Source organism: Loxodonta africana, chromosome 21 (genome assembly GCF_030014295.1).
Source record: "Loxodonta africana isolate mLoxAfr1 chromosome 21, mLoxAfr1.hap2, whole genome shotgun sequence".
NCBI lineage: Eukaryota > Metazoa > Chordata > Mammalia > Proboscidea > Elephantidae > Loxodonta > Loxodonta africana.
In genome coordinates this window covers 75,118,363-75,134,714 of record NC_087362.1, presented here as the reverse complement: position 1 = coordinate 75,134,714, position 16,352 = coordinate 75,118,363, and the positions used below count along the sequence as shown (strand labels likewise).

The window sequence follows — 16,352 nt, the reverse complement described above, 5'->3', positions numbered from 1 at the left end:
TCTACCCCTTCAGGATGCCAGCTGGAAGCTTAGGGGCCTCCCCTGGGCTCCCTTACTTTCACCTGCTGGCTCCCACTACTCCTTTGGGTTTGATAACTTGCTGGAATGACTCCCACATCTCACAAAAGCGCTATACTTATAGAATTATTATGGCAGAAGGATACAAGTCAGGATCAGCATAAAGAAGAGACACAGGAAACGAGCCCAGGAAGGTTCACAACGCAGAGCTTCCTTGTGCCCAAAAAGGCACGCTACCCTTCCACATGTGTCTTTCACCAACCAGGAAGCTTCTGGAGCTTCCATGTCCAGAATCCTTATTGGCTTCATTGAATAGTCATGATGGAGACCTCATTGCATATGAATGATTGAATCATGCTCCTCTTCCTCCCTAAAGTCAGCTGATACCAGGCCACCAGTCCATCTTTCAGGCTTGGCCAGCTCCCCACTCATTAGCACAAATCGTCTGGCATAGTCTTTAGGCCTAGATAACAGAACGCTCCTCAAATACTCAGAAAATTCCAAAAATTATCTCTCAGGAACCAAGGACAAAGACCAGATTGCTCTCTGTAAGGTGATTTGTTGCCTCCCAGTATGTATTATATATTACAAATTTGACTTGTATTCCCTAGGCTGTTCTACCTTGGTAAGAGTAAGGAAGCCAAAAGCTCCATCTGTATCAGTTCTTTTGGAATTTAGGCACCCCCTTGATTTCTAAATATTTTCTAGATGTCACCAGGGGGACATATCTTCTTGGCTGCCTCATAGGTGGCAGTAAACCTAGTAATTATAGCCTGTCTGTAAATGACAGGCTACAGGAAGAATACCTTCACAGACAGTCCTCTGTCTCTGGGAAGATAAGCATCACAGCTCTTTGGTAATTGTTATAGATGTCACATTAAGTGAAAAATCTTTTTAGTTTTTAGTCCTTCATACACTTACCTTAACAGGAATACTTTATCTCAACATAGTTTATCCTCATTAATAAATTGTCAGCCTCTTCAGAAATCTGTGATCACATGGCATTTTGTGGAATTTCCTATCTTCTTCCAAAATAAAACCAATGATTTTTTTTCTAAGTCAAATGAAACATGAAAACATTGTGATGATATGTAAAATAATACCTTTTTGCTTTATAAAAGACTGAAAAATTGACAAAAGGAGCAGACCAATTTTTTAAATTGTGCTTTAAGTGAAAGTTTATGACTCAAGTTGGTTTCTCATACAAAAATTTATACACGCAGTGTTACGTGACTCTAGTTTTTCTCCCTAGATAATATGACAGCACACTCCTCGTTTCCACCCCAGATTTCCCATGTCCATTCAACCAGCTCCTGTCCCTTTCTGCTTTCTCATCTCACCTCCGGACAGGAGCTGCCGATTTAGTCTCGTGTGTCTACTTGAGCTAAGAAGCACTCTCTTCAATCATTTTATGAGTTACAGTCCAATCTAAGCTTTGCCTGAAGAGTTGGCTTCGGGAATGGTTTTAATTTTGAGCTAACAGAGAGCCCAGGGGCCATGTCTTCCAGGGCCCCTCCAGTCTCAGTCAGACCATTAAGTCGGAGAGCAGACCAATTTTTAAAACAATTCAGTTCCTGTAAATATGTCTTTATCATTGGGTTATTTTTCCATGGCATATTATGCTTTCTTTGGATAGCCTATAACATGTTGAGGGAGCCCTGTATGCTGGATCCTTTTCAAGAAGACGTTTTTAATACAGTTTGGCTTGGAGCCGTGTAAACGAGTCACCTGCTCACGAGACAGAACATCTGTAGGCATGTTTGGCCTCCCACTGTTTCCAGTCAGCTGTACCTGCCGCTGTTTGGACGTTTCCAGCTTGTGTGCCAGCATTCATACTCTTAGCTAATTATAGGCGTGTCTGTCGTTTTGATGGCATGATTTCTACTCTTCAGGTTTTCAGTGTTGCATTATCTTATTTAAAAAAAAATGAAGATTGGGGCCATCGGAACAAAGAGAGTATTCCAAAAGCTCATTTCAAAATCAGCCTTGTCTCTCTATTCTTTTCATTATGATCAATATGGAAATAAAGAAATTTACTATCAACTTAGCTTCCCACGGTTTTGGTGGTAGACTCTTCTCCTGGGCCAGGATGTGCCCGTCTGTCGCAGGCAGCGCTTGTCAAGCCTCCTGGTGTTCAGCTGCCTCAGAGCTGCTTGGTGCCGAGGATGACAGCCAGGGTCGTCGTCCCGTGTAAAAGGTGCAGCCAAACAAGGGAGACTTTGTCATGTTCTAATTTTCTTTCTAAATTGGTCCTCCTGAAATGGCATCAGAATTAGATGATATTACAGTTTGCTTTAGTGTTTTGAAATATTCATTTGATGTTATATTTCCATCCAACACAAATTTTAAATCGGCCAATTCACCTAGATGGTCATTAACATCAGTTTAACCCTAAGAATTTGTGATTTGGTGAAAACCTTTTAAAGCCTTATGTACCATTTCAAGCAGAGATGACTAATGATAAATTACAAAGGAGACTCCCTTTTTATTCAGAGAATCAGTCAGCTATTCCCCAAAGTAAATTCTAATAGATTCCCTACAGAATCACAGAGATAAAGATGTTAAATAAAAACAATGCTTGTGTTGGGGACTTTTATCTCTGTAAAAAGAAATTAACGTTGAAAACGACCTTTTTAATGGAAGATGTCATTCATTTTGAAAATGATTTTTTTTCCTGAATAACTCTAAAGGTCAATCTCTTTCTCTGTAAACCATAGTGGGTTCCAGTGCTGCAGAATTTCAGCAATAAGGGCACCCTCTGGGGCTTCGTGCCATTTGTACACAAACAACGACCAACTGAAATATCAATTCCACTCACCCTTCACATTGGAGACTACAACATGGACGGCTATCCAGATGCTCTGGCCATCCTGAGGAATACGTCTGGAAGGTATGGAAATTAAAGTATCTTCCCTCTGGGTTCCCTGGAGGTGTAGACGGTGGAAGATTTGCAGTTGGAACCTCCCCAGAGGCGCTTGTGATGAAATAGAACCTAAATAGTTTCAGTAGGTCCGGTACGGGCTCAGTCCCTGTTTCTTTACATGGTTCCTGAACTTCCGCCAACTGCTTAAAATACCTGTTCTTTTTTACATATTCATTTTCTATACAACAGAAATGAAGATCTAATCTAAAGTAAAAAGCTTATTTTTCGTTCATTGAAACTTGACCTTTAAAAGGTCAGTTTTTTTAATAGATGACATATCAAATGATCCAGTTACATTTGCAGACTGAAGACCACGGTGGTTAAGACCTTGGGTCTTTAGGATCAGACAGCCTAGTCCCAATCCAGCCACAAACCAGCTATATAACCTTGGGCAAACAACCTAAACACCCACCTGTAAAATGAGAGCAAAAAGTGTGCCTTGTCATGGAGTGGTCATGAAGGTTAGATGTGGTGAGTGTGGTAGAAGCGAGGAAATACTTAATAAGATACTTAGCACGACTATTTACCAAAAAAAGTTAGTATTAATTGTGTACGTACGTATGGGTGCATTTCTTGCATCATCAGTGATTTTGAATGCTGCAGCTACCTTTTTTTTTTTTCAGTAGAGGTAGCAGTAGCTAAACCCGTCTACTTAGAATCATCTTGACTCTTAGCAAATTCCATAAGATGACTCTCTAAATTCTCATAGCTTATTATTTTGTTAATATTTCTTGGCCCTATTCATTCTTTCCCCCTGCATCGTTTTTCTGTCAGTAGTTTGTCTTCTGAGCACTAACGTATTTGTTGACTCTGGAGTTAGCAATGAGTCAGCTCCACATTCACCACCAGGCTCATGATAAAACCAAAGAGCAAAACCTCAGCTTCCCTGGGTGGCGAGGGGGAAGATTAGAAATTTTGTTGCTTTTAACAGCAAACAGCAGTTGTCTAGAAATCTGATCTTTTAGAAAAACTTGTATCATTAATGCACTTTCTTAAAAAATTCATAGAAAATTTTGGAGAGTCTGTATTTAACCTTTTTTTAAAAAAAAAAAAAATTTTTTTTTTTTTTTAAAGACCTGGACTTGAAATCATAACTGCTCTGAGTTAAGGTTACAGAATTTTCTAGGAACGTTGTCATCGTGCTCTGTAATGCAGAGGTTATATACACACGTGACCGGTGTGGGGGATCAAATCTGATGTAACCAAAACAAACTTCTGAAATGAAAATGATTGTTATTCCTTTTAAAGGTATGGTGGCAGATAAAAACAAAGGAATGTAAACTTGCTTTATTCTGAGCATTAAACCTGTTCCTATAGAGTCGATTCTGACTCATAGCGAACCCATAGGAAGAGTGGAACTGCCCCGTAGGGTTTCCAGGGCTGTGGAAGCAGACTGCCACATCTTTCTCCTTAGGAGCAACTGGTGGATCTGAACTGCTGGCAGCTTGATTAGTAGCTGAGTGCTTAACTGCCCTATTCAGAAGAATACGGAATTACATCTTAGATTCATTTAAACTTAGATTTACTCATCCTTGAAAGAACATCTAAACAGTGTATATGTTTGTCGTATAAGGTCTTTATCAGAATTCTCTCTTAAAACTTTCAAATAACTTGAAGTTCCTTAACTTTACAGTAAAATCAATGGCATCGTCGGCTAATTCAGCAGTGAGCACCATAGCGGGCAGCCATAGGCTTTTGATACTTTCGTACAAGTCACTGTTTAAAACCCAGGGTTTCTTTGTCATTTTGGGAAAGAAGAGACTTGAAGGATGGATTTCAGTACATCTGACAGTTCATTAAATCACTAGATGAGAAATGGTTCTTTACTCCAAAGGGAGCTGTGTGTGTAGGGGAATTCAACATAATATGTTTTTTTAAAAAATAGAAGAAAAAAAAGACATGGTGTGCATTATAATCCTTTCTTACATGAATTCACTTCTGTTGAAAAAGCAGTTCATAATTTTTATCTGATTTCAAGACTGCTGTATTGCTGAGGACTAGTGCAGGATTTGTATTTCTAATTGAAGGCTTGCTGTCCGGAGAGTCCTGTTGCCTTTCTTCCTACAGGTTTTGAAAATCAGGTAGGGATTAACTACGCAGGTGAAATTAAACTCAAATCTACAACTTGTATTTCCTGAAAAGAAATTCTGAAGCCATTTGTGTTGTGGTTTTTTTGTTTTGAGGAGGAATATGCTGCTTGTTTGGGTTTCTGGTTTTTTTTTTTTTTGTGTGTGTGTGTGTTTTATACTAAAGGCCTAATTTGTCGTATGTTAGCCTTTAAAATCATGTTACTTGAAAGAAATCTCTACTGATGACATTTTATAGACACAGCAAGTGACTCTTAATAACATGATCAGAGATCAAGCTTTATACCTGCCACCACGGACTGAGAACGCTGGGTTTTCTCCCTGCGGCTGCTCAGCTACCCTGTGTTTACTGCCACATTCTGTGCATCACATTGCCTGGGTTCTCTGAATTTTTATGTTTTGACAAAGGGAAGAAAAAAACATTGTCGTCAAGTCAGTTTCCAACAGGAAAGCAAACTAAAGTTGATATCATTCCAACGGTGCACTCGTAAACCAATGAGAAATGTAATCTGTTTTTAGAAGTGGATTTTTTAATTTTAGTTTTAAAGTAAAACTAAAAGATATTTTGTGTCCTGAATCCTTAGTATAGAACTGAAAACTGTTAAAAAGGCTCTGAAGGATAAATTTTAATGAAGATTATTTGGTCACCACTTACTTAGTTAAGCTCTTACACTTAGGAATTTCCAATCATTGGTTTTTTGTTTTTTTAATTAACCAGGGTTACTAGAGAAACTAATACAAAAAAAAATTTTTTTTGAAGTTTGAATTTAAGTTAAATTTATCCTGGAAAATTTATTTTACACATGTATTAGGAAGAATTTTACCCTAAGTTTTCCGTGGATGTCCTAATTAAAATTAAAACAAATTAAATCTGAATTATAATTTAGAGTTGCTATTAAGGTTCTTTAAGGTCCCTGGGTGGCACAAGCAGTTTGTGACCAACTATTAGCAAAAATTGGTGGTTCAAACTCACTGAGTGGTGCTGCAGAAGAAAGGCCTGGGCATCTGCTTCTGAGAGGCCACGGCCACGAAAACCTGGCCGAGCACAGTACGGGTTTGCAGCACACAGGATTGCCCCAAGTCAGAAGCGACTCCATGGCAACTGATTTGGTTTGTTTTTTTGTTTTTAATTAAAATTCTATAGGAAGATTTGAATAAACTATATTTAAGTTTATAGTCTGGACCTTAATATGTCTTTTTTTTTTAATTCAAAGACAAAATAGATTGTGATTTTCTCAGAGTAGATACATGTTTGTTTATCACTGGTATTGTCGTCTAGAAGGTGTCTCAGAGATACACCACTGTGTCCAGCACATACAGTGCGTAGTCTTCTTTATTGTGAGAACTGTACTGAGTAGCTGTGTGTACGAGTGTGACTCCTCACTTTGTTTTTCCTTTTCCACGTCACCTTTATATGACATAATCAGAGTCTTAATATATTTAACAAGAGCTTTACTGTTGTTGACAAATTACGGGTCAGTGGGTGAAACCGTAGAGCAAAACTTCACATTCTACCAGGCTTGAACAGGAGACTAAAATCGAGAAGTAGCCGTTTTTAAAAAGTTTTGGTGCAAAGTTGCAGATTCTGAGTATCAGCCAGGAGAACACCCAAAATCTGTTAAATGGCCAGTAAATCCATGAATGGCCAGATGCAGTATGTTGCCTGCCAATTAATGCCAGCAACGTTTAGGTGTAGCTTATAAAGTGGTTTCATGCATCGCCCCTCACGGTAAGGTGGTATAGTCAGGACTCCCACTGAGGTCCTCAGAATCCAAATTTTTGTTTTTTCCCCTCTGTAACAAAAAAATTCAGAAGAAAAGTTGTAGATAAGCAAAAGTAATAGATTTTTGGCAGAGGTTAGAAGTGATGACATGGGTAGATAGTAAGAGTCACTCTGATGACAGAAAAGGAGCAAGGTAGAGACAAATAAATAAAATCCGCGAGTTCTCTGGGTCCTGGAAAGGAAAAAACAAACCCCTGTCTGTGTACCCATAGCAGTGACTCTTCACTGAAACCGCTGGCTGTCAAAGGAGATTGTGGGTCCTTTGTGTTAGTAACTCAGAAACCACAGGTAGTTTTGCTGTTGTTGTTGTTGCAGAGAATACACACAGTAAAACACACACCAATTCAACCGGTTCTACATGTACGATTCAGTGACGCTGATGACGTCCTCCCAGTTGTGCACCATTCTCACCCTCCTTTTCTGAGTTGTTCCACCCCCATTAACATAAACTGACTGCCCCCGAAGGTTCCTATCTGATCTTTCAAGTTGCTATTGTCAATTTGATATGATATAGATAGTTCTTAAAAGAGCATAATGTTCAACGCAGACATTCTTTACTATTAAGCTAAACGATTGTCTGGTTTTAAAAAAGACTTCTGGGAATATTTTTGTTTTAAGTTTTAAAGATTATCTCAGGGCAATAGTTTTAGGGGTTCATCCAGCCCCAGGACTCCAGAAAGTCTGGAGTCCATGAGAATTTAAAATTCTGTTCTGTATTTTCCCCCTGTTGATCAGGATTCTTCTATAGAATCTTGGATCAAAATGTTCAGTAATAGTATTTGGGTTCTATCCAGTTCTCCTGGTCTCACGGAAAAGGAGGCAGTTGTTCATGGAAGCAATTGGACATACATTCCAGTTCCTTCCCCTATTCCCAACTCTCCTTCTTTCTCCAGAGGTAATATTTGAATGTGTTGGTAGAATACATTCACACCACCATTTTGAGAGGCTAGGAAATGACCAGAAGCAAATTGGGATCTGTGACACTGGTACAAATGTAAGTGCTGGGAACTCAGACTGAAAATGTTAGCTAATTAATTACTCATGCAGTGTAACCTACATCTTCATCTTCATCCGCAGGTTTACAGAATAATTCAGTTTTACATTGATGACCCTGACACACCAAGAGAAGGTTAAATTATGTTGTAGGTGAGAAGAGGTTTCCTGTGCGGGAGGCAGCTTCTGTGCGGACATTTCTAGCCCAGTTTTTCCTTTTCATTATCAGAGTATACCAGAGAGTTTCATCATCATTTTAAATTAGATCAAATCGTCTTACGAATTTTATATCTTGTATCTCAAACAGCATATCTTAATTCCTATTTAAAATAAACTTATTCACTGTCTTTTCCATGGATGTGAAAATATAAACCCAAAACCAAACCCAGTGCCGTCAAGTCGATTCCAACTCATAGCGACCCTATATGACAGAGTAGAACTGCCCCATAGAGTTTCCAAGGAGCGCCTGGTGGATTCGAACCGCCAAAAAATATAAAGGCCTCCTTAGTTTGTAGCAAAAGAAGAAAACATTCCATGTACAGTCTAAGCTTAGCCCACTGCCATCGAGTCAATTCCAACTCATAGCGACCCTATAGGACAGAGGAGAACTGCCCCATAGGGTTTCCAAGGTCGTAATCTTCTCAGAAGCAGATTGCCACATCTTTCTCCCGAGAAGCAGCTGGTAGGTTTGAACTGCCAGCCTTTTAGTTAGCAGCCAAGTGCTGTGATCACTCTGCCACCAGGTCTCCTTATGTCTTGTCTACCTAGGAATATTGGCTGGTAATTGGCAACATAAATCTTGGCTGTCTGCGTCACATACCATATTAGTGTTTCCATCTGTTCAAATGTTGCCAAGGGTGGCCTGTTTCTAACATTACGACCTACGTCATTAAATCTTATGACCTAAATCATTAACTAATCTTTCGATAATGAATAATAACACTGTGTAGGGAAGTTATCTGCATTCACAGGTTACTGAAGATTAGTAGAGGATATTTTTGTTTAGGGTATTTTATAAAATTACAGGAAAGAGTAGAATGGGTTATTTATCAAATGTTTCTCAGAATTAAAAATGATACTGAAATTCCGAGACTCTTACTTACTTTACTGCTAGAGTTAATAAAACTCCTTATTGCCTACTAAACAGTGTATTATGAAGCCTCCAGGAATATCTAATATGTGATTTTTAAATGAATTTTTACAATGTAGAGTATCTTACTAGGCTTAAATTTACTTTTACATTTATACTACTTATCATAATAGCTTGTTTCAATAGCTTCTGTACCTCAAATGAAGGAGAATACTAAATTATCCCAGTATTGTACAGCAAAACCAAAAAATGCCATAGTATGTTGTGAAATCTAGTCCTGGATGATAATTTATTCTGCCTCATCACTGAAGAACTTGTACTGCTGTATTGGCTGACCTTCATTCACCAGCCACCTCCAGCTTCAGTAGTTGGAATCTTTAAAGGTTCTGCATTTTCTGCAATATGGTTGCCTATCCTTCTGCCTTAATGATAATGAATTTTTAATTCCATGCTAAAATGAAAAAGAACCCACTAATTAGTTATGAGGGAAAAAGATATTCTGTAGACAGAGAGCTAAAATACAGGTGGTGGTGGTGAGCTGCCATCAACTTGGGCCCGATTCCTAGAGACTCCATACAACAGAACAAAATGCTGCCTTGATCCATACCGATGATCCATGTAGATTGAACCGTGGTGACCCACAGGGTTTTCACTGGCTGATTTTTGGAAGTAGATCACCAGGCTTTTCTTCCTAGTCGGTCTTAGTCTGAAAGCTCCTACTCGGCATCATGCAAGCTTTCACTGACAAATAGGTGGTGGCTGTGCATGAGGTGTATTGGCCTGGAATCGAAGTCAAGTCTACCACGTGGAAGGGGAGAACTCTACCACTGAACCACCAACGCGCTCCAAAATACTTGTAACAAAAAACAAACAAGACAAACCCGTTGCAATCAAGTCAATTCCGACTCATAGAGAGCCAAAACATAGGACATAGGGTTTCCAAGGCCATAATCTTTACAGAAGCAGACTGCCCCATCTTCCTCCCACAGAGCAGCTGTTGGGCTCAAAACACCAGCCTTTTGGTTCGCAGCCAAGTGCTTAACCACTGCGCCACCAGGCCTCCTTCAAAATACTTGTAGGCTCTGTTAATTCCCAAAGGAGTCATCTGCTATCAATTTTTAATCAAAGCTTTAATGATTACTCCTACATTTTATTGGCATAAAGTTGTATTCTATAATTTTTTAATTTCCTCTGAGTCCATAGTTCATTGTGCTTTTCATTTTAACATGCTGAGTATTTATTCATTTAACAGTTTACCTACTCTGAAAAGGACCATTACACTTCAGTCTAAATGAACCACAAATTCTTAAATAATGTTGGGTTAAACACTATGAGGGAATAGTGAAAAGTGCAGTGAAAATGCACAGGAGGACTGTATCTCATAGTCTTCAGACACGAAGACTTCCTTCAAGAAGAGATTTTGATGGTTGAGGTTCTTACGTATGTATGATACTGTTAAGGCACAAGAGAAATGAATTAGTTGAGACATTAACCCTGGCCATGTATTCAAACAGAAGAGGTTAATCCTTACTTTTAATCTTGAAAATCTTGTGAGTAGACATTTCTACAAAGATACACAACCGGCCAGTAAGTGTATGGAAAGATACTCAACATCATTAGTCACTAGGAAAATGCAAGTCAAAGCCATAAGGAGATACTACTTCACACACACACTAGGATGACTGTAATCAAAAAAATTGGAGAATATTAAGTGTGATGAGGATGTGGAGAAATTGAAACCCTCATACATTGCTAGTGGGGACTTAAAATGATGCAGCCACTATGACAAACAGTTTGGCAGTTCTTCAAAAAGTTGAAGAATTACCATATGACCCAGCAATTCCGCTCTGAAGTATGTACTGAAGAGAACTGAAAACATATGTTCACGGAAAAACCTATACACAGCTGTTCCTAGCAGCATTATTCTTAAGAGCCAAAAGCAGGAATAACCCAAATGTTTATGAATGGATAAACAAAATATCCATGCAATGGAATATTATTCAGTCATAAAAAGGAATGAAGTAATGATGCAAGCTACCACATGGATGAACCTTGAAAATATGGTATGTGAACTAAGCCAGGCACAAAGGCCACATATTATATGATTCCATGTATATGAAATGTCTAGAATAAGTACGTCTATAGAGACAGAGGAGTCCTTGGGTTGTGCAAATGGTTAAACGCTGGACTACTAGCCTAAAGGTTGGCATTTCAAACCTACCTAGAGGCAGACGCCTGACTGTCTGCTTCCAAAGGTCAGAGCCTTGAAAACCCTTGAAGCACAGTTCTACTCTGACACACGTGGGGTTGCCATGATCAGAATCAACTCCTCAGCGGCTAGCAACAACAACAGACAGAAAGTCAATTAGTGGTTACCAAGGGATGGGAGGAGGGGGAAGTCAGGACCAACCGCTAACAGCTATAGGATTTTGCAGGGGAGATGGAAATGTTCAGGAATTAGATGGCGGTGATTGTTGCACATGTAGCAAATATACTAAAAACCACTGAATTTTAAACTTTAAAATGATGATTTTATGTTACATAAACTATATCTCAATAAAAATGAGTAAATAAACAATGGCAAGATGTCATGCTTCTGGAAAAACTCTGTCTGCACTGCCCAATACATTAGCCACTAGTTGCATGTGGGTATTTGAATTTAATTAAAATTAAGTACAATTTTAAAGTTCACTTCCTCAGTTGCACTAGCCATATCTCAAGTGCTCAGAAGCCACTCATAGCTACGCCTACTGTATTGACATCAAAAACAGTGCGCCCTGTCCACACCCGGTTCTATCAGGCCGTGTCGCTCTACGTGGTACAGCATCAGCATTTCTGTCCACGCCCGGTTCTATCAGGCCGCGTCGCTCTACGTGGTACAGCATCAGCATTTCTGTCCACGCCCGGTTCTGTCAGGCCGCGTCGCTCTACGTGGTACAGCATCAGCATTTCTGTCCACGCCCGGTTCTATCAGGCCGTGTCGCTCTACGTGGTACAGCATCAGCATTTCTGTCCACGCCCGGTTCTATCAGGCCGCGTCGCTCTACGTGGTACAGCATCAGCATTTCTGTCCACGCCCGGTTCTATCAGGCCGCGTCGCTCTACGTGGTACAGCATCAGCATTTCTGTCCACGCCCGGTTCTATCAGGCCGCGTCGCTCTACGTGGTACAGCATCAGAATTTCTGTCCACGCCCGGTTCTGTCAGGCCGCGTCGCTCTACGTGGTACAGCATCAGAATTTCTGTCCACGCCCGGTTCTGTCAGGCCGCGTCGCTCTACGTGGTACAGCATCAGCATTTCTGTCCACGCCCGGTTCTGTCAGGCCGCGTCGCTCTACGTGGTACAGCATCAGAATTTCTGTCCACGCCCGGTTCTGTCAGGCCGCGTCGCTCTACGTGGTACAGCATCAGAATTTCTGTCCACGCCCGGTTCTGTCAGGCCGCGTCGCTCTACGTGGTACAGCATCAGAATTTCTGTCCACGCCCGGTTCTGTCAGGCCGCGTCGCTCTACGTGGTACAGCATCAGAATTTCTGTCCACGCCCGGTTCTGTCAGGCCGCGTCGCTCTACGTGGTACAGCATCAGAATTTCTGTCCACGCCCGGTTCTGTCAGGCCGCGTCGCTCTACGTGGTACAGCATCAGCATTTCTGTCCACGCCCGGTTCTGTCAGGCCGCGTCGCTCTACGTGGTACAGCATCAGAATTTCTGTCCACGCCAGTTTCTGTCAGGCCGCGTCGCTCTACGTGGTACAGCATCAGAATTTCTGTCCACACCCGGTTCTATCAGGCCGCGTCGCTCTACGTGGTACAGCATCAGCATTTCTGTCCACGCCCGGTTCTGTCAGGCCGCGTCGCTCTACGTGGTACAGCATCAGAATTTCTGTCCACGCCAGGTTCTGTCAGGCCGCGTCGCTCTACGTGGTACAGCATCAGCATTTCTGTCCACACCTGGTTCTATCAGGCCGCGTCGCTCTACCTGGTACAGCATCAGAGTGGACTTTTGGTTCAGTTGCAGTATCCCTGTTTCTTAACCAGGTGGCTTTGCATAAGCCACATTACATCCCTGAGGTTTAACTTTTAGATAAATAGTACGGAGACAGCAATAGCTTTCAAGTATTGCTTGCCTCAAAGGATCAAATTTTGAATAAATTCATTCACTTAACAAATGCTCATTGAATGTAAACTGTATGAAAACCTGTGATAGTTGAAAGAACACAGATTTTGGAAGCTGACTACAGATTAGATGTGAGACATTGAATAGTATTTTCCTTTCCCAGCCTTGGTTTTCTCACAATAGGGGTAGTAATATGAACCTCACAGTAATGCAGGAATTACTCAGTACCTAGCTTGTACATAAGCAGTGTAGTGGATCCTATGTCATGCTGCCCAGATCTCCCCTAAGGACTCAAAGACCAGCTGCTGGGAGTGTTACTCTCAGGAACATGAAAAGATGCTCAGCATCATTAGTCACTAGGGATACCTGTCTAACAGGTATCAGCTCTCAGCCCCCTTTGGAAATTATCTGCTGAAGGAAGCCCTCTCATCTATGATATGCTCCCTTCCCTGGGGGTAGCCTGCATCCTGTGCCTGGTCAGTGAAAGACCCAGCCTCCTTAACCCCTTTAATGGAGGACAGCATAGATAACCCACCTTCATAGCTCCCAGTGGGGTAGGTTGAGACCTTGTTGGGACTGCATCATAGCTAGAATTCTCCCTCTCCTACTCTGCTTTCTTCTCTTCCCCACAGGGGTTGATCCTGAGAGTTTTCCCTAATAAATCTCCTGTACTCTAATCTCCAGATCAGAGTTGGCTTCCCTGGACACCCAGCTGGCAGCAAGCAGTGAACGTTAATTCCATTCTCCCTCTACCAAGCACTGCCTTAGGGGACATGGTCTGTGCTCTTGTGTAGCCTGGAATGAGGGGCAGGTGGCAGGAAAGACTTTTGAGAGAAACTGATACTTAAACCAAGTCTCAAAGGAACTAGTAGTAGCTTTGCTGTGGGTTAAGTGAGGGAGTGCATTCCTGGGAGAAAGCATTTGCAAGGCATAGATCATCTTAGGCAGAAGGTGCATGAAAGAAAATTGTAAGGAATATTATAACACGTGTTGTATAGATTGGCAACATAATAACTGATAATATTTCACATTTGTGGAACAGTTTTAATTCTCCCCTATGTAAGTTTAAAGAGGCCACATTGTAGTGAAATATATGTGTGATTCAAGAAAATCTTACTATTTTTTGGCATTCATCTAGGAACTTAACAATTTTCCATTGAAATATTGTTTATTGATGAGAAACTAAAACAGCTCTATAACTTCAGAAACAGTTATTCTCATGGATTATGCCATGCACATGAATTTTTTCAAAGATATGTATCAAAAGTGGCACGTTGATTTATGTCTCCCTCCTCCCTTCAACAACATAGAAAACAATCCTAGTAAGGATGGCTCAGTGAAAGTGGACATAGCTGACTTGCGCCTTTACAAACTCATCTGACAGGTGGCTGACGAATGTAGAGGAAGGGCTTTTTGGGTTGTTTGGAGGGTTTTTGTTCTAAGAAAAAAATTATTGTATATTGTAACCAAAAAAGATATCAGAGAAATTTAAATTGATTTTCATCTATGATCATTAAAACACTTGCAAGTATGAAGAAAGAATACTATTTTCTGAGGCTACTGTGTGAATATGGGACATGCTTAAATAAGTTGCATAGATCTGTGTCTAGGAGAAATGTGGTATGTCTTATTGGTGCACTATATTTTACTGGAACTTTGAAATATTTTTGTTCAGCTCATCATTAGTTTTATAAAAATGTATAATTATTTAACAGCTTTGATAAAATATAATACACATACCGTAAAATTCACCCGTTTAGTGCACAGTTCAGTATACATTTTACATTGAATTGTACATTTTCATTTCACTGGCTTTTGATGTATTCAGAGTTGTGTATCACTGCAGTCACTTTTAGAACAGTTTCATTGCTCCAAAAAGAAATCACACCCTAAGCCAGCACCCTGAAATTTCCGCTCATGCCCTTCCAGGCCTTTTCCATTTCATCCTCTTGGTTCCTTTCACTCCATGCTGGAGTGTTTCTGCTGAAACAACGTCCACAGAAACATGGTGGATCTCCCAGGGAGTCGCCGTTAGACAGGAGTCTCCCGCACAGATCTTCCCGGGATGATCCCCTTGATGTGGATCTCCCAGGGAGTCGCCGTTAGACAGGAGTCTCCCGCACAGATCTTCCCGGGATGATCCCCTTGATGTGGATCTCCCAGGGAGTCGCCGTTAGACAGGAGTCTCCCGCACAGATCTTCCCGGGATGATCCCCTTGATGTGGATCTCCCAGGGAGTCGCCGTTAGACAGGAGTCTCCCGCACAGATCTTCCCGGGATGATCCCCTTTCTGTTTCTGGCTTGTGCTGAGATGGCTGAGGGGATCCGTGAATCGCAGGCCTGAGCTCCTCAGAGATCCTGTGTGTGATGGAATAATCTGACTTTTTGACCCTTCCAAGGCAAAAGGTTATCCAGCCATGTCCTTAGGTTTTTTTTCTCTAGATTACACTTTCCTGACAGTGAACCTCTTAATTTTAGCATCTTTTGCAACCTGGGTAGGCTGAGAATTTGCCAAAACATCAAGTTCTGGTTTCTTTTTGCTTGAAAGTTCCTCAATCAGTTTTTGTGTTTCCCTTCACATTTACTATAAGAGTCAAGAAGAAACCATGTCACAACTTTCACACTTTGGGAATTGCCTTGGCTAAATGTCTACATTCATTGCTTACAATTCTGCTTTCCATGTAACTATAGAACACAATTCCACTATGCTTTTTTTCTAATTTTCCAATAACTTGTTCTTCGTTCCTTTCTGAGCCCTTGCCACCAGTGCTTCTAGCATCCATATTCCTATCACGTCTGTTTATGATGATTTAGGTATTCTCTGAGATAACGTAGATTTTCTCTGTCATTCCTCATGTCCTGAGCCCTCGCCATCAGTCTTTAACATCCATACTTCTACAGACAGCCTGTTCAGGGCAATCTAGGCTTTTTTTTTGGTCATGCTTCTCAAAGTCATTCCAGCCTCTACCCAACTCCAAAGGCACTTCCACATTAAGTACTTGTTACAGCAGCGCCCCACTTGTATCAAAATATGCATTAATTTCCTTTCGGTACGATAACAACACAGATTTATTCTCGGACAGTTCTGGATTGCAGAAGTTTAATATGGGTCTCATAGGGTCCTGAAAGCCTTACAGAGTCATAAAATCAATTTGTCACCGGGGGCGGTTCCTCCCAGAAGCCCAGGGGGAAAATTTGTTCCGTACGTCTTTTAGCTTCTAAAGACTATCCTCATTTTTTGGCTCATGGGCCAAAAATTACCTCTCTGTCTCAAGATTCTTAATCACGTCTGCAAAGCCTCTTTCACCATGTAAACTAACGTTTTCACAGGTGCTGGGGATTGGA

The 16,352-nt window shown here is 40.9% G+C and overlaps 1 protein-coding gene across 1 annotated transcript in view; it reads left to right on the top strand.

Annotated features, from left to right (window-relative positions):
* The window catches only part of ITFG1 (integrin alpha FG-GAP repeat containing 1), a 242,533-nt gene that overhangs the window by 125,774 nt on the left and 100,407 nt on the right, over positions 1-16,352 (top strand). Inside the window, exon 10 of the mRNA XM_064274126.1 lies at positions 2,736-2,908. Coding sequence (XP_064130196.1) covers positions 2,736-2,908 — 173 coding nt within the window. The remainder of the gene's footprint in view (positions 1-2,735; positions 2,909-16,352) is intronic.